Consider the following 23,242-nt stretch of genomic DNA (forward strand, 5'->3'; position numbering starts at 1 on the left):
AGCCGAGCCTGGCCACCAAATACAGCGATCTTTATTTCTTAGACAACGAATTCGTTCATATTCGCCCAGTAGTTATCGTGAAATAAAGTACCATTTGGAAAGCAAGTCGAACTGAGTCGAAATACTGGTTGCTGAGGAAGAACCTCGAATCATTGCTCGAGTATTTGGAATGTAGTTGTCCAACACAGGTACCATTGTCACTGAAGGATAATACGCAGTTGCTATATGGCACAATTCTTCTGCAATCAAAGGCTAGTATTGTTGTCGCATTCGACAAGACGCTGTTCAACCGTCAAGACATACTCATGTAACGCCAACACTCAGCCGCTACTGAACTGTGATTCTTTGGCCTGCCTCTGGTTGCTGTTTTCAGGGGTCGTGGGCGATGCAAGTGCTGAGTTAAGTAGTTGCACCGCTTATCATTTTATTTTCCTTCCATCCATCCTCAGATTACCTTATAGATATGGACTCAGTCCAATTCCTCCTTCGTGTTGCATGCAATAAGATAACTGCAGGTATATAAGCCAATGCAGCTAAATACGCAAGTGTTCAATACTGGGACGTTTCCGACGAAATCCGCCAGAATCTGTCCCCAATATGTGCCACGGTTTTGGACAAATCCGCTTTGACGAATGCTCCGTGAGACAAAACTGAGACCATCACACCGTGCAGTGTTGTTTGATTCTTGAAGGTTCCGTGGAAGGACGTTATTATTTCAATAGAGTTAAGAATCCGTTATTAGTACCGTGCTAACTCTGAATATTTGCGATTGTTTACAGCAATGACGTCTTATTTCGTGTCCGTCTAGGAAAGCTTTGTTTTGTAAGTGTAATTTCAGTATTTGTGATTCCATGGTTACGAAATCAATACCAAGCATGGTGCAGCGAAATATGCCAGGGCTTGTGCAGAACTGACTGCAGAAGACAAAGATGTTTTCATTTGCCCCACATGTTCCATGTAATATCGATGTAGTTTCTTTTTAAGTCACAGTACAGTGACACTGTTTGTTTATCTTCTTATGGACTAAACCTTTTCAGTTTGGAACATCATATCAACTTGTATTATCGTTTTTTTTTAATTTTATCTTTATCTTGCACTAGGTTATTCTATTTTTTTCTTCAACCATGTTGTGTAGTAATATTTGAGTCCTCATAATGCAGACAATGTAAGCAGTTGCGAGATTTATTACAGGTTTCTAGTAGTATCCTAGATTTGGCGGATTTGGCGTAGTTACCTGTAACGTCACTTTGTAACACATTTTTTTTTTTTGCCTTGGGTAGTACAAAATAGAAGTGAGTCGCATCATTGCCACATATTTACTAAACGCTGAAAATGGTGGTAGAGCGTTCAGTGGCTCAGTGGTAGAGCGTTCACCTCTGGTGCTTGGGGTCCCGGGTTCGATCCCAGCCCCCGCCAAGTGAACTTTGTGGTGGACAAACACCGGGTGCGTGGGTTTTCTCGGAGCTCCCCGTTTCCTCCCACTTTCTTCATTCCGCCATTTTATACATTACTCATCTTCACCGTCTCCTTTCGCCTAACCGACACAACCGTGGGACGTAAAACTCAAAGATTTCATTTCATTTTTTCGTTACTTACTGTATAAGACTGGGATGGGATCGGACTGGCAGCCCTACTCTGTGAGGCACAGGTCGCATAGCTGATGGTATGTCAGGTGATAAGAAAGTTGACTTTTCTTCTTCAAAATACAGTGCGTAATAAAGTTGCCATACAACAATAACAATCATTTATTTGGTATGATATGGTTCTCTCCAGATCATCGGGGTGGTAAAACCTATTGATGGTCTTTTATGATTTAACCAGGAACGAAGACCCGAGGCACAAGATATTCAGGGTGTCCGGAATGGGACTGACGGTTTTTAAAAGTGTATAGTTTTAATATGGTCAGAGATACAGAAAAAAAGCATTCATATTGAAGGAAAAGAAAAAGTTTTGTTCAGCAAATTTTCATACATGAACAACTATCAGTGACGGCGCTAGTATCGCCGATAAACAGAAATGGCATCGGCAGTCGAAAAGGCACAATGCGTGTGGTGGTTTTCAGAGACAAAAAGTGTTGTTCAAGTTCAACGAAACTTCCGACTTGTTTACCACAAGGATCTTCCATCACGCAACAGTATCCAGGCGTGGAAGAATCAATTTTTATCAACGGGGAGTGTAGTGAAACAACACAACGGTGGTAAATCGCATGTCTCAGAAGGAAGTATGGAAGCAATAAGAGAGTGTTTCTCACGTAGTCCGAGAAAGTCAATTCGCGCAGCGAACAGCCAATTTTCAATTCCAAAGTCAACAGTGCACGATGTGGTACACAAACTATTACGTTTGTGCGTGTATAAGGTGCAATTGTTGCAAGAAAGTAAGTCCAACGATAAGCTACAGAGAGCAGCAATTGCTACTGAAATTCTGGACAGGATTGATTATGACCATAATTTCCTATTGAACGTTGTTTTTTCTGGTAAGGCAACTTTTCACTTGTCTGGCTGTGTTAACAGACGAAATGTTAGGATATGGGAATCTGAGAATCTGAGAGGATAATATCAAATTGCTTCCCAGCCGCGTGTTTTCAAAGATAATATCGGAAGGTCAGAAGGAAACCAAGATTTTCATTGTCGTTTTCGTGATCACTATGGCATATTTAGTAAAGTGCAAATGCTTTCATTCAAGATACAATTTCACTACAGACTAGTGTTATATCCGAAACCATTAACGTCTTTAAGGATTTAGATTTATCAAAAACTCCTCGATATATTTACCTTCTCTGTCCGGGAGAGATACACAGAGAAATATCCGTTCTCCGGACAGCGGTATATTGTACAAATATACAGTATCCTCTTGCTTACTATTGAAATCAGTATGGAGCATACGTTATCCGTATGCTAAATAGGCACTGCCCTTAGATGTTACATCATGCTGTTGCAGGATGTCCGACATCCAACAGTTTTCCGTATTATCACATGCATATACTTATGTTACCTTCGTCAGCTATATGTTATATACGTCCATTTGTATGTGAGATCCTGCCCGCCTACATTATTTCATACGGAAAGTACGTATAGATGGAACACTTATACAGAAAGTATTATAAAACATGAGTTTTCAGTTATACGTCTGCTGTACGTTAAGTCCAAAAACAACAAGAATTACGCATATAACCTATGTTTTTAAGTAAGCCACCTACAACTTTTTTCTCAGTGTAACATCTCAAGAACTACTTTATGAATGACCATCAATTTTGAGCAGAGCGCAGAGTCTCCAACGTTAGGAATCGAGTTCCTTGATGAAGGTGATCCATCCAGTTGAACCCGAAATATGGACCAGCAATAATAGATTCACCATGTGTTCCTATGGGAGTCATTATGGATATCATATGTGCTTCATAGATTACTAGCAGTACTCTCGAGATTAGCGTGTTAGTATAATGCCCAGGATGCAAAATATTAACCTGTCCGTGGAATACAACGCTTAAAACTCAGCGACCTTCTTCTCAGCACATTCAAAGACTTAAATATTTTCTTTCTATTTTCAGAACTGTATTCATGTTATAATACATATAATTTAACTTGGCGTAAATTGCTATATTTTAGGCTAAGCTTCCCCATGCCGTAAACGTTACCAACACCTAGTGACCCACTTGCCGGTAAATGCCGATAGTCGATATAGCGACACGTCGAAGGATTGCCACTAGTGTGTCATTGAAGGCAGGGTTTCGTCGAGTCAAAACAGATATCTAGAATTGAAGTTGCAACCGCATAGCAAGAAGGACTTCATTTTGGTCCGCGGCCCTTCGATTCGTCGCGGAGAATCACGAAGTGACCAACACGCACTATCGCCAGTCATGTGCATGCGGTTATTAGTTTTTCCTAAATTGTTCCTTGATAAAATTGAGCTTGTTAAGGAGTTTGTTATGGGTTTATCAAAAAACAAACTACTTCACTTGATGTACGCTATGACTAGTGCTCTCAACGGGTCGGGTCGGGTCGGGTTGAAGACCAACCCGACCCGACCCGTGACCCGAATTGACTGACCCGACCCGATGACCCGACCCGACCCGACTGACCCGAACCGTGATCCGATCTGATTGACCTGACCCGATAACCCGACCCGAGCTGACCCGGTTGACCCGACCCGACAACCCGACCCGAATAACCCGACCCGACAACCCGACCCGAGCTGACCCGATTGACCCGACCCGACAACCCGACCCGAATAACGCGACCCGACAACCCGACCCGAGCTGACCCGATTGACCCGACCCGACAACCCGACCCGAATAACCCGACCCGATCTGACCCGACTGACCCGACCCGACAACCCGACCCGAGTAGCCTGACCCGACAACCCGACCCGACTGACCCGACCCGACAACCCGACCCGAGTAGCCTGACCCGACAACCCGACCCGACTGACCCGACCCGACAACCCGACTCGTTTGAGAACACTATGGTCACGACACTGCGTGAACGCCAAAATGCACTCACATTGGGAAACTAGTTTTAAAAGCATAATTTTAGAAAATAAAGCATAAAGCATAATTTAAAATATATAGCACAATTCTTGGAAAATTCTCTTTAACTGAAAGTTTAACATACTGTGTTAATATTTTTTAAAGCCAATATTTACAATGCAAAATCATTGAGAACATAACAATGCAACAATGAAAAGCTTATTTTCATTTCTGTAAACTTATCGGTGAAATCCTTTGATGTGGAGAAAAGAAAAAAGTAAAAGAAGATTTTTTTCTGCCAACAATGAATAGTATGCAAGAACTCCATACTATATTGTTACAGTGACGACGCCAGCTTTAAGTTCTTAGGGGGGCAAAGGAGGGGCAGATACATTTTCGGGGGGGGGGGCTATTTGCCATACCAAAAATGACATATTTATTACTTTTGACTTATTTTACATTACATTGTGTATTTCGTTGCTGTTTTTATGTTAGATCTATATGATTATAAATTAAACTTATTTCAAATAAAATTTGTAACTAACAAATAAGTAACGTCTGCACATGAAATATTTTTCAATGAAACTTTTGAAGCCTAAACATAAATTGAATTACTTTCGCGTAAGCTACAAGTAACACATTCGTCTATATGCTACGTCTCTCTCTCTCTCTCTCTCTCTCTCTCTCTCTATATATATATATATATATATATATATATATATATATATATATATATATATATATATATATATATATATATATAGCCAGAGAGAGAATTTACGAGGAGCTGCTGAAAATGTCGTAGTCCAATCCAGAAGGAGTGTAGGTACTAGGTAGAAAAATGAAACCGTAGTTTAGAAAAACATATCTATGTATGTACAAATATAAATTTTCATATTAATAATGAAATTCTTATTGTTTCTCAGGCCTCTGAAGTGATTATGTGTGCCCAAACAGATAATTTCACGAACATCCAGATCCTTACTGTTATAACATTTTTGTTCCAGCAAGGAAAGTCACCGAAGTAAATTAATGAGGAAATCAGTGAAACACCACGGGACTCTCCTCCGTTATATATGGTGGTGAAGAAGTAAGTGGCTTAGTATAAACGTAGCAATTTCTCAACAAATTATTCTTTACATCCAGGATGATTAAAAGCAATGACTCTTCCTGGAATCATGGATGCAATTTGTGACATTATTCTTGAAAATTGCAGCATTTCACCCAGTGGTGGATATAGCCCGGGACCGGAGGACCTAGGCCACCCCAGTTTTTGTATGACAAAAATAATTTAAGCAAAATATATGTCAGGAGAATAAAAGGGTAACGGCATTAAGAGAAGTCTTCTTCCAATTTGACCGTAATGCTGATCAATTTCGCTGACGAATAGTAACCATAGATGAAATATGATTGTACCACTATGATCCTGAATCGGAACAACAGTCAATGGAGTAGTAGCACTCATTTCTCCATCGCCCCAAGAAGTTCAAGACACAGAAGTAGGTTGAGAAACTGTTTGGAACATTCTTCTGGTATAAGTATGGAGTGGTAGACTACCTCCTCAATGGTCAGATATTTAATCCAGAATCTCTACATTACTTACAAAACTGAAAGAAAAATTCAAAGTTCAACGCTGCGGAAAATGAAAAGAAAGGAATTCTGTTCCTTCAGGAGAATACACCTGTCCATCAAGCCCCTGCGAACATAACTGACATTGCATAATCTAGGATTTCAATGTCTAGATCATCATTCTTATTCCGCAGATTTAGCTCCGTCTAACTATTACGTGTACTTATTTCCCAAACTTAAGTAACACTTGAAAGACGCCATTTTAGATCTGATTGGGGTAGTGCTACGAACAGTGGTGTGAGGAAATCTAGATTTTTTTAACTTTTCTGCAAAAGCTGGAGCAATGTACAAGGTAGTATATTGACTCTCGGGGGAAGAGAAGAAGAAGTAAAACTTCACCAATCCACGTGCACTCCTGGGTTGGGCTACGAATTTTTCAGCAGTTCCTAGTCAATATGGTAGACGTCACGTCAGTACTTTGAAACAAAATAAGTAAAGGAGCACTAGTATAAACCAATTACTAACTAAAGATCAGCACTCTGACAATACATTTTATTGGGAATCAATTTCTTCCATAATTTTATAAGGGAAAACACAACTCTTTTTATCTCCTTCAAAAAATTAAGCCCTGGTAGTTGCAAACTAAGCTGTTATAAGCACATCCTCTGAATATTGGAAGCCGAGAATAATGTTTCAGAAAAAATAAGTTTTAAATAAAACAAAATATGAAACTGAAAACTTCAAACCTGGATAAATACAAACAAGTTACGTAACTGGTTTTACCTTTCTTTTGTTTCCAATCGAAGTTGATCCAATGAGAAGAAAACAAGTCGACCAAATCTACTATTGTTCGCTAGGCACAATTATTAAAAATCATAAGAAAGAAGTATAACTAAAATTTATCTCAAAAGGGGCTAAATTAGAAAACAGAAATATGCGTGTATACCCAGACGCTCAAAGAAGAAAGCTTGAGGATTAATCTGCCACATAGTAAATTCATGGAAAGTAGACTACAATTTGTCAATGAGATTGGTTATGTATGATACTGATATAAAATACTACGTGAAGAATGTTTAAAGATTGTACGAGTCTGGAGGGGCAGTCTAGGTGGCAGTCAGGGGGGCAGAAGTAGCTACTAGGGGGGCGCTCTCCCCCCTTCTCCCCTCTGGCGTCGTCACTGTATTGTTATGTTTACTTTTTGAACTTAAGCACTTTCTGTACTTTTTGGTGGCATCTTTTACTTTCCCTTTCTGTATATATGTACCTGTAAGGCGCACACAAATGATAGAAAAAATTTATTCGAGCAAAGCACATCTCTTTACAATGAATTAAGTAGAAAGTTCATTAAATATGAGAGAAACTAGTTGCAAAAAAATATCAATAAATAGATTAAGATATTTAGAATATTTAATGTATAATAAATATACATTATACAAGATTAATGTAAAATAATCATTGAAATTAACAATAAAGCATAATTTTTTTTTTTTAAAAAAAAGCATAATTAAACAAGAAATAAAGCATAATGTGGGTTGCTCTAACAATTAAGTTGTATGAAGACGAGAAGAAAACGAAAGCTGATTCCTTAACGAATTTCGTTGATCTTCTTTGTGTCTACAAAAACGCATTCCTAGAAACCTACAAGCTAGGTATCATCTCTGTGATTATATCAGTTTCTAGTGCTACATGTGAAAGATCATTCTCTTCTTTGAAAAGATTAAAGACTTGTATACGCAATTCAATGACTCATGATAGGTTGAAAAACTTAGTGTTACTTTATTTTGAGAAGAAAATTGATAAATCGTTAGATCTTTAATAAGTTCTGAATATGTTTGCTGCTGCCCACACGAATAGAAAGATCCTCTTCAAGTAGAGGCATGAACCTATAAGTTATTTTCTTTACCTGTAAAAGTGTATTTGCTTCCACTTAAGTCAACCAGCTACACATATTTTAAACGCCATGATTAAATAACTATTTACTTATATTAGAAATCAATTGCATTAATGAATCCTAGTTGTTTGAGGTACTAAATTCTTATATTTTCACTGTTTTCCAAAGAGTAAAATCATGAACAATAAAGATGGAAACATTCACCTTGAATACACACACACACACACACACACACACACATATATATATATATATATATATATATATATATATATATATATATATATATATATATATATTGGAGATGTCCCCCTCAAAATCCTCTTGGGCCCTTCATTCCCCCCCCTGAAAAAAACTCTAGCTACGCTACTGGACACCATGCACCAGAGATGAATTCTCTACCACTGAGCCACCGCGGCCCTGCTTGGGCTTGGTCGTCCATATCCAATATCTCTTTTGGCGTTGCTTAAACAACTTCTAGTTTTCTTCTAAATCCAGACTCCATATTGGCGTAGATATTAATATTACAGTCGATTGGTAAAATCAATCTTCCACATTTAAAAATTAAAGTACACACAAGTAGAAAAATAAGCATTTATCATAAAAACACTAGCTGCAAGTGTTCAAAATAGATTTATGGTTTCTATAAAATCAATTGAAAATTGCTATTTTTAATTAGGCAGCTAGTGAAAAACAGCAGCTTTCGACTCCAGCCGAGTTTAAACTCAACCTAAACTCAGTTGACCAAAGTGAACTGACCCGACTAACCCGACCCGACAACCAGACCCGATAACCCGACCCGACAACCCGACTCGATAACCCAACCCGAGCTGACCCGATTGACCCGACCCGACAACCCGACCCGAGCTGATCCGACTGACCCGACCCGATAACCCGACCCGAGTAGCCTGACCCGGCAACCCGACCCGAGCTGATCCGACTGACCCGACCCGAGTTGACCTGACCCGACCCGACCCGTAACCCGACCCGATCTGACCCGACCCGACTCGGGTCGGGTCGGGTCACGGGTCGGGTCGGGTCAACCCGACCCGTTTGAGAGCACTAGCTATGACATTGCTACTTATTAAGCAGAAGAAACGAAAACTATTCTGTGCGGAGGGAGATAAAGCACATCGAAGAAAACTAGAGAGCAAATCCAATGTTTAATGTATTTCTACACCTTAATAATACTTCTGAGACTCGAATGAAGACATTAAACAACCTCTTGGGAGCACATTCAGTACATTATATATAAGCAAATTGTTACGCGTTCTTACTTTCCCATAATTCAGTTGGAAAGTTTGAGGAAATGTCCCATATTTACGCCGTAAAAATACAATGGCTTTATACTATTTTAATACGACTCGCTCGGGAGAGTAATACTCTCGGAAGTACGGTTTTTCGCGCACTACTCTAGCCAGCTGTTTTACGCACTATCCTAGTCAGTTGTTTTAAGTTGGTCACAAAATCTATATCATTTAGTACAAGGGGAACAAAACGAGCCTTATATCATGGAGTACAAGAGCAACAAAACGAGCCCTACGGGGCTTCTAACACGTTCCTAGTACTACTACTACTACTTATCTGCACAAAAGTAAGTAAATCACATTTTTGAGTATTATTTTCGTATTATTTTAATTTAAAAAGTGTTATAAAAATGTTAAAAGATTTTCCTCGGGCCGGGTTTGAACTCCCGCCAAAAGAGATCTTCGTTACTAGCATATAGCGCTAGCCCACTCGGCCACGAGGACCGAAAACAACAATCGTCTAAATTCTGCTATTTGAATGCAACGTGGCAAATAGATAACGCCAACCAATCAGAACTGTGTTTTCCGTTCCTACTTCCGAGAGCATTACTCTCCTGAGCTAGTCCTATTTTAATGACCCAGGAGGAGCAACACACACAAAAAATGAAATCTTTGAGTTTTACGTCCCACGTTTATGCCGGTTAGGCTAAAGGAGACGGTGATGATGAGTAATGAATGAAATGGTGGAATGAAGAAAGTGGGAGGAAACGGGAGAACCCCGAGAAAACCCACGCACGCGGTGTTTGTCCGCCACGAAGTTCACTTAGTGGGGGCTGGGATTGAACCCGGGACCCCAAACACACACACAAAAGTTCGGAGTAGCACGTATACCGTATAATCTTAAGATGCATTTTCTAATAGGAAAATTTAATTTTTACACTTTTTATCCCTGTAGGTAACAAACGAGAAAATGCTTATTTAAAAGTGCTAATTACGACTCTAATTGTGTTAAGTCCTTCTTTGCTAGTATTTAGAAAGACAAATCTACAATTTTTCTATTATGGTAGGGCCAACAAATGATGGTTTCTGAAGTTTCTTTCCACTTTCGGAGGGAAAATTGAGCCCCTACTCTGGTACTAGTGTTACCAACCATGGTCACTCTGTCTTACATCATTAATTAAATTCCCATAATGGATGCATCGAAGAAAGTCTTGAGACTTAAGTAGTTATTTTTGTATGGACGTTAATGGATGTATTATATCCGTGTTCCAGTTATCGTGACACTGCGGAATCAACACAGCTGCGAGCTGTCAGAGACCTTCTCTCCTTATAGTTTGCAAGGAAACAATTTTGAACTAAAAAAATTGATATTTAACAATAATAAAAAAGAAAAATCTTAAGGGCTTAATTATTTGTATATTGAACAATGGAAGGAATGATTTAATTTAACAATGCTCTTACAACAACTAAAAATACATAGAAACAATACAGAACACTCATTCAAACTCAAAATTTTTGTAAGAATCTAGAAACCAAATTTAGTTCGTTTTCGTAAAAATGGGGAACCAAAATTTGAAAGAAAACGTTAAAGAGGACTTCAGTGAAAGAGAAGCACCTGAGAACCAAAATTTTGAATGTATTGAATTGGAAAAAGAAAATTCTGAAATTGAAAGAAATGTACCTGAAAATAAAGTTGCTCAAAATCTTGAGGTTCTTCAATTAAAAAAAGAAAATTTTGATCCTGAAAGTAGAGTACATGATAATGAAGCTGGTCAGAATATTGAAGATTTTAAATTGGAAAAAGGGAATTTTCAAAGTATTTATGTAAAAGCTGATGAAAATGAAAATCAAGAGATTGAAGTATATGGATCTGTTGATCATGAAAACGCTGACAATGACAATGACAATCATCATGACAATGAAGGTGAAGATGAAGAAGATACTGACTATGATGATAGTGATAACAGGTATCAATTTCTTGATCCTGATTATGAAGAAGACACTGACGATAAAAGTAGTGCTGACAGATCTCAATCTATTTCTTCTGATACTGAAGACACTGACGATTATGTTAGTTGTGACAGATATCAATGTGTTTCTCCTGTCGTTATAGCGAATTTGTCGCATATACATAGCGAATCAAACATGAAAATAAATAAGGGCGGACCGTCGGCAGGTACAACAACATTGCCATTTGTTAATAAGACCCTTGTAGAACATACCAAGAACTTCCATTTACAACAGAAACCTGAACTACAGAAGAAACTGCCCACTGATGTCAAACGACAGAAGGTACCAGAAGCTAAAGGGACTCACAAAGTGACAAACAACGAATCATGTGAAGGAAAAGAGAAACTGAAATCATTCCAAGTGCCAGCAAAACCTAATGCTTGCCTCGCACTAAAGCTGTCAAAGGCTGAAAGGACTCACCAAATGACAAACAACCAATCACACAAACGGAAAGAAAAACAGAAATCACTCCAATCGTCAGCAAAACCTAAGCCTCACCTCGCACTGAAGGTACCAAAAGCTAAAAGGACTCACCAAATGGCAAACAACGAATCATGTAAAGCAAAAGAAAAACCTAAATCATTTCAAGTGTCAGCAAAACCTAAACCTCGCCTCGCACTGATCGAGATGGCAAAACTTGCTATTCAAAGCAATAGCAGACGAAAGTATGGTGTCTCCTATAAATATATAAGAGAGTACATTCTCAGAGAGTTCTACAACAACAGAAACAGTAATCGTCTTAACAGCTATCTCAAGAAAGCTATTCAAAAGGGACTGGAGACAAATGTGCTGATTCGAACCAAAGGAACAGGCCTGAGAGGAAGCTTCAAATTGTCCTAAATCCAATGATTTTATGAAACAGTTCATTATGGTTTTAGTCTCTTATTAATTAAATCTCAAATCTACTTTAATAACATGCTTACGAACTTTAAAAAATGTTTATCCTTTTGTGGTATGACGAGAGTACTATAGTAACATTGTTTTTAAGATTCTTTTATTTGACTGTAATAATATGTACTTTCAGCATACATTACAATAGTTTTTTTCTCCTTCCGGATATGTATTGTACTGGTATTTGTACTTGTAAACGTATTGTCCTTACTGTTACTTATGCACTGTCAATATACATTACTTCTGTAAATCCAAAAATATTTAGTTTATTTAATCCCAAATACTACAATTATCAAACACCAACGCGCCTTTGTTTGTTAATTACTTGAAACAAATAATTAAAGTTCAGTATCAATTCTATTTCTTTCCTCATAATCATCAATATTTATTACATTTATTTATTTAGGAGTTGGTTCGGAGTGTCAAGCAATATGTTAAAAATAAGAATTTTGTATTTTGCTTTGAATAATTACTAATGTAGCTGTTTCTTTTCAAAACACCCCGTTATGAATACTGCTTAACCAAACTTTGTAAAAGTATTGATGTAGAAATTAATTAAACACAGCAAAAAAGAATGTACTTGTTCTAACTTCTGCAATTGTGGATAATATTTAAACGATATCTCACTTCATCCTACAAATCTATGAGCACGTCGCAATTTTGTGAAGTAAACATTCTTCCCTGAAGATAAGTTTTGAAGAAGATTGTTAATGATAATGTTACCAATTAAAAAATAAAAGTGAGTAAACTCATTCAGAACAATACTTTGCTTTCAACTACCGAACAACTAAATTATATTTCATATGACTTATAACATTTTAGTTTGAGTTACACCCTTTTTGCATCAAACGCATTTGTGGCTTTTGCTATGCTTGTTTAGCCTCCTGGTAACATTTCAATTCAATATTGGAATAAAATGCTGCATATTACATTGTTTTATGTAAAAAAAAAAAAAAAAAAAAAAAAACACTACTTAAATTTTCAATATGCAGTTCGTTTTCCTCCAACTGCATGTTTCAAACTTAACGCCCTTATTGCATCAAACTCCTCAATTACAAGTTACAAAATATTTTGCGTAAAGTATTTACGTTTTCTACGCAGAAGTACAGTTTGTCTTTTAGAGCTGCAATCTGGATTTACTTGTTCGGTGGATACGATTTTAAATGAAATCATGTACACATTTCAAGTATACAAATATTCTAGTTACGTAATATGCTTCAATTCGCTCTTAAAATTTACGTTGAAAACATATGACAAGCATAGCAACAATGTGCTGATTCAGAAAAGAATCAATATTCCTAAAATATACTACTAAATGATTAATTAATTAAAAATATTTTAACATTGAAAGTAAAAACATGATACAGGACTGGTTAGTGCCCAGATCATTCATATACTCTATTAATTAGATTTAGAGATAAGCATGTATTTTGATTTTTTCACAATTGTAGTTGGACTTTTGTCGTTCTGGAAGTTGTGGTTTCAGTTACTGGTAATCTAAATAGCAAGAGGTAAGTTATACACGCCCATAAGTCATTTGACAAGATAATCATTTTCTATTCACTAATTCTCAACTAATTAATAATAACAACAGTAGGGCTCACAGAAACAACAACTTCACCTCACACGAGTGTCTCATGACTGATAGTACCAGTGTTGCCACAGTCCTGGCTCTGGAGCGGGCTGAAAAAGAGTACCAAATTGAAACAATAAGGGCTGAATTCATTATTTCATACCAGTGCAATACATGGCTCTATAACACGAAACTAAAAGAGCTAAAGTTCTAGAACACTTCCCCCTTTTCCAAGAGTACAAATCAAGAAGGAGCTCTTTTCAAAAATTACTTTTTTAAAAACATCCAAATAGGAGGACCTCGAACAACCGTGGAAGATGAAACTTTTCTCGCACGTAGGAAATATAACAGAGGCCGCAACTAAAAGAAGAATAGGTATGATGTTCGATATGTATTCTAAGCAAACTCACCTCTATTTCTAAATAACCAACAAAACCAAAACGGTGTTATGGCCATATATGAAAACAAATATAAAATGAGGAACAAATCAATTATCTCCGAGCTCGTGTGTAAATAGTACGTTATAATAAAATATTAAAATATAACTTATTGCACCTTATTCTCGTTATTTCATGACCGAAGGAGGATGAGAGACTGTAAGAAGAATACAAGGTAAGTAAACTGACATTTGTAAAAAATGTAAAACCGGTCCAGGGTCCTAGAATCTTCCCTGAAGGACATCACAACACATTATTAATAATTATAAGTCACAGTGGTATCTATTATTCTAACTAGTGCAGCACACATACACATAATACACAAACAGTAACAGAAAATAAATGACATCAAACCTCATGTGCAGTAAGACAATACACATAATATACATATAGTAGGCTAATAGAAAACACATGATATCACGTATTTGTTAAATGGTGCTGAATTGGGTATAATTGTACCCAGTGGCGTGCCGTGACTTTTCTCACAGGGGACTAGGTTCGAAGAGAATGTGTGCTGTAGAGTGGAGGTCCTGAGTAGTATTGTTGACACCAAATAACACAATTTATATGTTTCTGTAAACGCTTCTTCTACCAAGCCTCTTTCTTTCAAGAAATGGATAATTTCAGTCACAGTTTTATTTGAAAAATCTAAAAGAGTCTGTAAACCTATATTAATTTACTCCGCAAATTGTTAAAATTAAAAAAAAAAACTCCCGTAAATTGATTTAAGGGTCAAAAACAAGCAATCAGGAAATCGAGATTTCAAGCACTGAAAATTCTTTAAATCTAACAGCTCTAGAAATTGTAACTCACTGAGATCTTGAAATCACAGTATCAATAATGTCATTGAAGAGACGCACATATTTAATTTCTGAATTTGTTGAGTCATCTACTTTACGTTTTTATTAGAAGGTTCCCGTTGTCATCCAATTCTACTTTTCTATAAGTCTTCAAAATCGTTTCTTGCATTTCTAAGTTGAGATACCATTTTTTGTACTTTTGGATGCAATATTTCACATCCTAGGTTTTACTTTAAAGAATGTTGAATAGTATATCTGTGCGCGAAAAAAAAATTACTGAAAACTTTTAGTAGAAATGCAAAATCGAAATCCTTCAATGATAACTCCCACATTTTTTTCTTTTCTTTCTTTTTTGTAGTCATGAAAGCTTCGGTGTCACAATTATCTAAATCTTCTACAATGTTCTCAGAACACCGTAAGTGTTCTATTTGATTTTCATTTACTGCATTCACAATTTTGGAATTGTAATTCCATCTTATAGTGGCAACCGTTGGAAATCGCTTAGTTACTTCTGATTCAGCAAGCGCGTTACAGCGTTTCGATGAATATGAAAAGAAATTTGGAATGCCACTTATTCTAAAAAATGTATTACATTCCTTGACGTGATTAACAGACTGTGGAACAACGAGATTGAGTCTGTGATGATAGCAGTGTATGGTGAGTGCCAGTGGTGTATTTACGATTTTGTTTCGGGAGGGGCTTTGCTAACTTTCGGGAGGGGGCTTTCCCTGAAAATGTGAAAATTCTGCAAGATATTTCATATACTTTAATATAGTAAGTAAGATTTCGGGGGGTTAAGCCCGGAAGCCCCCCTAAATACGCCACTGGTGAGTGCACTCATACACCTTTTCATAAAAGATTGTAAACCGTTCAAATGTCCAGAAAATGTGGCAGCTCCATCCATAGCCTAGTGCTACAAGCTTTTGCTTACAATTAAAATGAGAGAGAATTTGGAAAGCATGCTCACTTAGACCAGTCGCGGCGCAATCACTAGTAACATCTGCAAAACAAATAAATCTTTCATGAATTGCCGTCTTTCACGTACCGATTGAATGTTGAGAGATCTTTGCAATGTCCGTAGTTTTGTCCAACATTATTGTATTGTTTATTTCCAGCTGTAAGAAGTGTATTGTTTATTTCTGACTTAATTTTATCCAGAATTACTCATCAACACATTTAATAATATAATTCTGAATTCTGTTTGAAGTTCCTTTAAACACTCCCATGCTGTGAAGATGACAAGTCAACATGGGCGCCCGAACAAGAGGGCAGGGTGGGGCCCGGACCTTCCTCTGGCTCACGAAAATGTATACGTAATATAGCAAACCACGTATATTTAATACCAGAAATACCAGACGCAACATAGCAACCATGGAGATGGGCCCCTCCCTAGAAAATTTTCTTCAGGCGGCCCTGCAAGTCCATTTAGTGTCGTACTTAGAAAGTAACTAAATTACTTCAATATAATTTCCCTAATTGACAGAATCTTCCTGTTTGTTATGACTTCTAAATGATAGCTCTTGTTTAGCCATAAAACAAGAGGAATAAATCAATCGGTTCATTAGTTCTCAATTTGAATCAACTTCTGCATTGCTCGCTCAATTGAAAATCAATTCTGGTTTCCCGAAAGTTTTCAATTTAGTTATTGTGGACAGGTGTGAATAACATTTTTCTTGGCGCAACTTGGGTTTGTGAAAATTGTTCATGTCACAAAAACCATCATTATTCCACACGTCCTTTTCTATGTGGAACAGAATACAAGGCCAGCAATACAGTTTGTTTCTTGTCTTACATACAGTTAACTATTTAGAAGAAGCAAAATAATTCGTTTTGATATTATGTATATAATCTTTCATTTTTGTCTAAATGGAAATGCTTGGAGTTGTTCTACCACTGGTTATTATTTGTTGCATTTCTTGAAAAACAAGGAATCCAAATGATACCATGAATATAATTGGTCCAGAATACAACACTGAAACGGCCGATCCCCATCCCTACTGTCCCCTATACCAATTGAAGTAATATTACTGCTTGCGCCATTGCTTTGCTGCAAGGGACTCGATTTCTCAGACGAGTCCCCTTCCATACTTTATTCTTCGAGTCATTTGCAAAATATATTGATAATCTAAAAAGTTCACACTTCACCAGATTTCTTAAAGTGTCAAGATTAATACTGTAAATTTAATAGTGTTAAAACTATTAACTGTAAAAAGCAAACGAGCATTAAATTCGCTTACGACAGAACGCCAGTGCTTAGAGCCTAGACAACATAATGTGAGGACTAGCTGGCTGGACCCTGTTCCCTTCCCCGAGAAAAGCCGATTAAAACCCGAGCGTTTCCGATCTCCACTTCGCTGTCGCACCCAGCACACGGGCGCTGACTATAGTTGTGTCAGAACAATTGAAATAGTGTTATTTTACGAAAATAGAAAAATACAAACAATGTTTTCGTTTTCTTTGGTATATATTTATCACAAAATACTTTAATTAAAATTCCAGGGGACTAGCCTAGTCCCCTAGTCCTCTTGACGGCACGCCGCTGATTGTACCAACTTTTTCACAAAAGGGGCTGAAAATGCCACCGTGGTACCAATGGATGAATGGCAAAAAGGGCTGATTTTGGTACAATTGTACCAAGTGTGGCAACACTGGATAGTACCAACTGAATTATGGGAACTACTACTCTAATCAAGTAGCTACTATGCTAGTCAAACCAGAGTTTAGTAGCTACTATTGCCAACTGACTTACGGGTCACATCATACAAATAAGTATCTAATGAATTAATATCTAATGAATTAACTTCATTAAATTGTCTTAGTGAGGAAATCCTGATGTTAGCAGGTTATTTTTGTAATTTCAGTTGTGAAAAGTGTTCATGATAGAATCCATAGTCCAGAGGGCAGCATTGTTTTCAGCCAGATTCATAAAAAGTTTAATCATGAGATAAAAAGTATCTCGCTTTCACTAGAAACAACGCTCACGAACGACCTGAAGAGCCACGGAAAATTATTTTGGCAGAAGAATGGTAGGTATTCCTCTAAAGATGTAACAATAAATAGTTTTTTTTATATTATTATTATTAATTTCATGGAATGTTTAAATTCAGAATGTGTCATTTCTACTTGAGGCTAACATTGACGTAATACTGTCTTTCAACGTATTCTGACATGTTTATTACCTGTAAAAGTATAATGTTTTCAGAGATACTTTTGCTGTAGATGTGATTAGCATCCTTTTATCCAATTGTTTGACATTGTACTTCTGTGAGAAATATGTGATTTCATTACGATTACAACGTTTTACAAGGGTATAGTTAACGGTGTTCAATACTTGCACCATTTTGTCTTTTAGTCATTTGATTTATATGAAAGATAATTTTTCTCTTTCCTTTAAAATGAGCTGGTTTTTTAATGGTTTGATTTTATTGACTTCTTTTGCAATTCTATTTAAATAATTCTTACTTCTTAAAAAGTAAAATTTGTTACATTTAATTTTAATATTTAATAACTAAATTTAATACAGTTGGATATCGATGACTCAAACTCGATAATTCGAATTCCTTGATAATTCGAATTTTCTCACATTTCTTTGAACTCTCCATAGTACTTAATATTAAAACAACCTCTCTAAAACAAATATTTAAAAGTTACAATCTTGATAAGTCGAATTTTAAGGGTTTCATAATCATATATTAAAAAAAAAAAAAAAAAAACCTGGGTAACTCGAACGTTCATATCTGCGAATCTCTACAAGTCGAAGTTTATCTCTATAAGTGGACTTTCTCTTGATGACCTCAATAACTCGAAGCTATGGCTCTGTGCTTTTACATAATTGTCATTGTTGCTAATGAGCACCGAAATTGTGTTTTACTCATGTATAGACATGAAATAGATGTAGAGTATTTTATTTTTACTAGTTATCTTATTTAATTTAAGGAACTTTCACAACTTCGAGCTATATAGGTTGAATGAATAAAACTTCAAGCTATAGGGGTTGAATGTATAAAACTTCGAGTTATAGAGGTTGAATGTATAAAACTTCGAGTTATAGAGGCTGAATGTATAAAACTTCCAGTTATAGAGGTTGAATGTATAAAACTTTGAGTTATAGAGGTTGAATAAATAAAACTTCCAGTTATAGAGGTTGAATGTATAAAACTTAGAGCTATAGAGGTTGAATATATAAAAATTTGAGTTGTCGAGGTTGAATGTATAAAACTTTGAGTTATAGAGGTTATATAGCCACTTTTAAAGAGGAATATAGAACCTCAATATCTTGAATTTTGTTCTGGCTACCTTGATCACTCGAAAAAGTCGAAAACCCGAATTTTTGTCTATTCCTTTTAGCTTCAAGTTATCGAAGTCTCATTATGTAAGTGGTATTAAATTTATATTTAATAGATGTATTCATTTTGGAAAAATAAGAGACACTTAAATAGTCATATGAAGAAGAAATAAGTAATGTGAAATGATTAAAATTCTAGTTGATATAAAGGAAAACGCAAAAGTAATTGCTTTTTTTTTTTAAAAAAAATCAATGGGTTAAAAAACCAAAGATGACATAAAAAGTATCTACTCAAAACCATTAAATACTACCGTGAGCAGTTAAAGTAGAATGTCCAGGCTGATGTGGATACTTGTGCAGGCGAACTCTACTAGCCTTCGATTATTTTTAGTTTTCATAAAAGTGGAGATGGCTTACTCTGGTTATCAAAATCTTCAATTAACAATTCCATGTATGTACGTTCATAATTCTAAAGACGTTCTCCAGGAAGAATATCGTGAGAAAATTTTAATAACTCAATTTCGCTACAATATCCTAATAACATTATCCTTTTGCTTGCAGACCAAAGTTTAAATTGATGGCTTGCTCTGATAATTTTTCTCCTGGAAAATCTGTTTGAGTTAAATTTTAATTGCGAATTATGACAGTGCTTAGTTTCAGTGAAAGATAATGAAAGCATTTAATTCTTATCAAATAGTGCAGCGTTTCCCAACCTTTTTCAATTTGCGGCACACTACAGGTGTAACTTGAATTCTCGCGGCACACCCATATTATTAATATATCTATATATTACTATTATTTGTAAATATAAAATACCGTGGTATTTTTATGTGATTACTGATTAAGGAGTGCGATTTAAGTTAAGAGAACTTTGAATTTTTGTAATAACTTTTTTATTTCTTGAGAAATCACAACACATCTTAACAAAATAAACAAATGATATCTGAAAAAAGAAGTAGTTTACTATTTGATGCTGTAGACACCCTTGCGGCCGATTTCTCGAAGTTAGAACCGAAACTTCCGGAAAAGCGCTTGTCCACTACTTTTGGGCATTTCTTTTGATATTTCCGACCACTTTTATTTGCATATCTTTCACATTCTTGATGGGAATATGCCTTTTAGCCATTTTGCGTTTTACTAGAGCTCCAAAAATGTTCAATGGGTCTAGCCAGAGGAACTTTAAGCGCGTTCTCGTTTTTGCCGCCAAACTCTATAACAGCGTCAGTAATCGCGTAGCGTACTTTTTTCACATAATGTAAGGATGGCTTATCGGGCCAAAACACAATGTTATGTCCGGTGAATTCTGTATGTATCCATGGAATGAAAACCTTTCCAATGTACTCTAAATAGCGGTCACCATTGATTGTCCCACTTCGAACAACAACACGCGAAAGTTTGCCGTTTGTCAGTTCAAAAACTTTTTCGCATACCTGTCTTTAGGTTTTACGAACTTACTAGGATTAACCTGACGTTTATCAATGTGTACATACTTGGAAACAGGTGCGAACGCTAAGGTTTGGTAACAGTAAGTTTCATCTTCCATGATCACAATCTTGTTCACGAAGTTCTTGTCGGAGAGTTTGCGGAGGTTGGTCTTAGTGCGCTTCTTCTGTTCGTCTGTGTAAAATGGTGCACTTTTACATGTTTCAACCTTGAATCCATGTTTTTTCTTGATTTTCCTTACACTAAATTCAGAAATTTTGTACTTTCGTCCTAAAAGACGGTTTGACAAATTAGGGTTCTTCAAGAGTTCTCGTCTAATCGCAATTTTCACTTTTTGTGTACATTTTGAAATTAGGCAACCAGATTTCTTCTTCCTTGATGCTTCACCAGTCTCCACATAATTGTTCAATATTCTATACACTGTACTATAAGGATATTCACACTTAAAATGGTTTAAAGCAACCGTAAAGTCACGAGAGCAGTGGTTCTCGTAGAATTGGATAAGCCGTTCGCGGACAGCCTTGGGCTGTTCGGCTGTCATTTGCTTCCCGTTCATGTTTAAGCGCTTGTATTTCGCGAACACTCGCGCGATACTCTGATGAGCAAAGGGTGAAACTTTCATTGAGATCGAGTGAGTTGTTTTCGTTTTATGCATGTTTTTTGCCAGTAACCTTAACTTAAATCGCACTCCTTACAGAGGCGAAAACTCGATCACTGATTTTTCCCCGTGGTAAATCATTATGCTTATTTTTCATTCTAATTTTAAAATAGAAAACAATTGCAATGAAATATAGGACTCGGGTTTTTAAAAATCCACTTTCTCTTTCGAAAACTGTATCTAACCTTTAACTAAAAGGGAAGATCACTAAATAACAAATAAATAAACAAATCTCCTATACTTTTAAAACACAAATGTAGGTAATTTGTTTGCTTTGTTGAATTTATTGAATGATATGTTAAAATTTCAAGTTACGAAATAGTCTGCAACAATAAAGAAGCAATAATGGTCATGACAATGATAAATACGTTTTCCAACATTAAAAATGTACAGATAAGTAAGACAGTATGAAACTTAAAATTGTAAATTTATAGTAGAGGTTCATAGTAATGTGAAATACAAATATGCATTTTCCCCTATGTCTTGTAATTTGGTTCCTATAGAATTAATAATTTGTTTCGATTTCCTCGCGGCACACCAGCGGCCCATTCGCGGCACACCAGTGTGCCGCGGCACACCGGTTGGGAAACGCTGAAATAGTGTATTACCTAAACTTAGAAAATAATAACAAGGTTCTCCAACTAGTTTCAAAGTAAATTGGATATAAATCTACCTAAGATCCATTCTCTTTTACCCTCGAAGAAGAGGTGAAAAAATGTATTATGATCTGAAAAAAAAAACAACGAAAAAGAACATAAAAGTCATATCTCCTGGGATATCCGCAAACTATCTAGGCATTACACTAGATTGAAGTCTCAACTTAGTTAAATATCAGGCTGTCTAAATATATTCATCCTTTTGAGATCAGTATTGAGAATAAAATTATTGTAATTTGAAATAACATTATTAAACGCATTCGATGACTTTTTCATATTTTTCCAGTAACACTATAATCCCGTCCCTATGGAACTCCTGTAGTTCCTGGTGAAAGAATGTAACACGTGGTTTTGACAGGATTGTTTGGAAATTAGCACCAATCACGATATCCTGTAGAGCCCAAGACAAATGATAAGCTGACTGTGCCAGGTCCGTCCTATACGCTGGGTGCTTTGAAACCTCCCAGACAAGTTATCTCAATTTACGACGAGTCGTTAAAGATGTAATCGATCTGGCATTCAACATCCTTTCTGTTGCACAGTTCAGGTCATCTCTTTTGAATTGATAGGTGCACTCGAACTAATTGTCAACAGTACAGGTCAGGTCCAGGACTACCGTTCTGCTCGTTGGCAGCAGCTCGTGATGCACGATAACCTTCCTATCCCACCAAACGCACAACATAACCTTCCTGAGAGTCTGTGTGGACTTTGTCTCAGACTCTGGAGCTTCTTTGCGTTTCGACTACGATCTTATTCTTACATTGTTCTCGTAGATTACACACTTTTCATCACTCGTGATCAACCGCTTCAGAAATGACTCGAGATAGTTACGTTTCACAGTTAGAAATTTGATCGAGTAAATGTGCTTGAGTCAGGTAATATGGTGCACAAACTTCGACCAGCTTCCCGCAATGATTTAACACAGTTGATGGATATTTAGGTCATTGCAAATGTCATGACTGCTTATATTGGCAATACTACGTCATACTCGACTATTGCCAGAATTTCATATACTTTTGTTGCGATTGGTTGTCCGCAGAAAGGAGTATCTTGGACATCAAAATGTAGAGAAGGAAAGCGACTGAACCAGTTTCTGGCTGTTGTTTTTGATAGCATATGTTGCCCTATAATCAGCATTTGCGCCGTATCGAAATAAAATTATAAAATGTATTTCAGTTTTAAGAAATGTTCAGTTATCTTCGATGCGCAATACCTTACGTCTGGTTATGAAAATTACAACTCTTTTTGTACATCTCAGTTTCAAATATCAGCTGCTAAATGACGTTAACTCTGACCCACTACGACTCATACACCAGGAGC

General features: G+C 36.5%; 1 protein-coding gene across 1 annotated transcript in view; it reads left to right on the forward strand.

The window, feature by feature from the left end:
* The window catches only part of LOC145673387 (lysosomal alpha-glucosidase-like), a 137,222-nt gene that overhangs the window by 28,194 nt on the left and 85,786 nt on the right, over positions 1-23,242 (forward strand). Inside the window, exon 3 of the mRNA XM_081743045.1 lies at positions 17,742-17,906. Coding sequence (XP_081599171.1) covers positions 17,742-17,906 — 165 coding nt within the window. The remainder of the gene's footprint in view (positions 1-17,741; positions 17,907-23,242) is intronic.

This window comes from Thermobia domestica, chromosome 16 (assembly GCF_964235325.1).
Source record: "Thermobia domestica chromosome 16, izTheDome1.hap1.1, whole genome shotgun sequence".
Classification (NCBI taxonomy): domain Eukaryota; kingdom Metazoa; phylum Arthropoda; class Insecta; order Zygentoma; family Lepismatidae; genus Thermobia; species Thermobia domestica.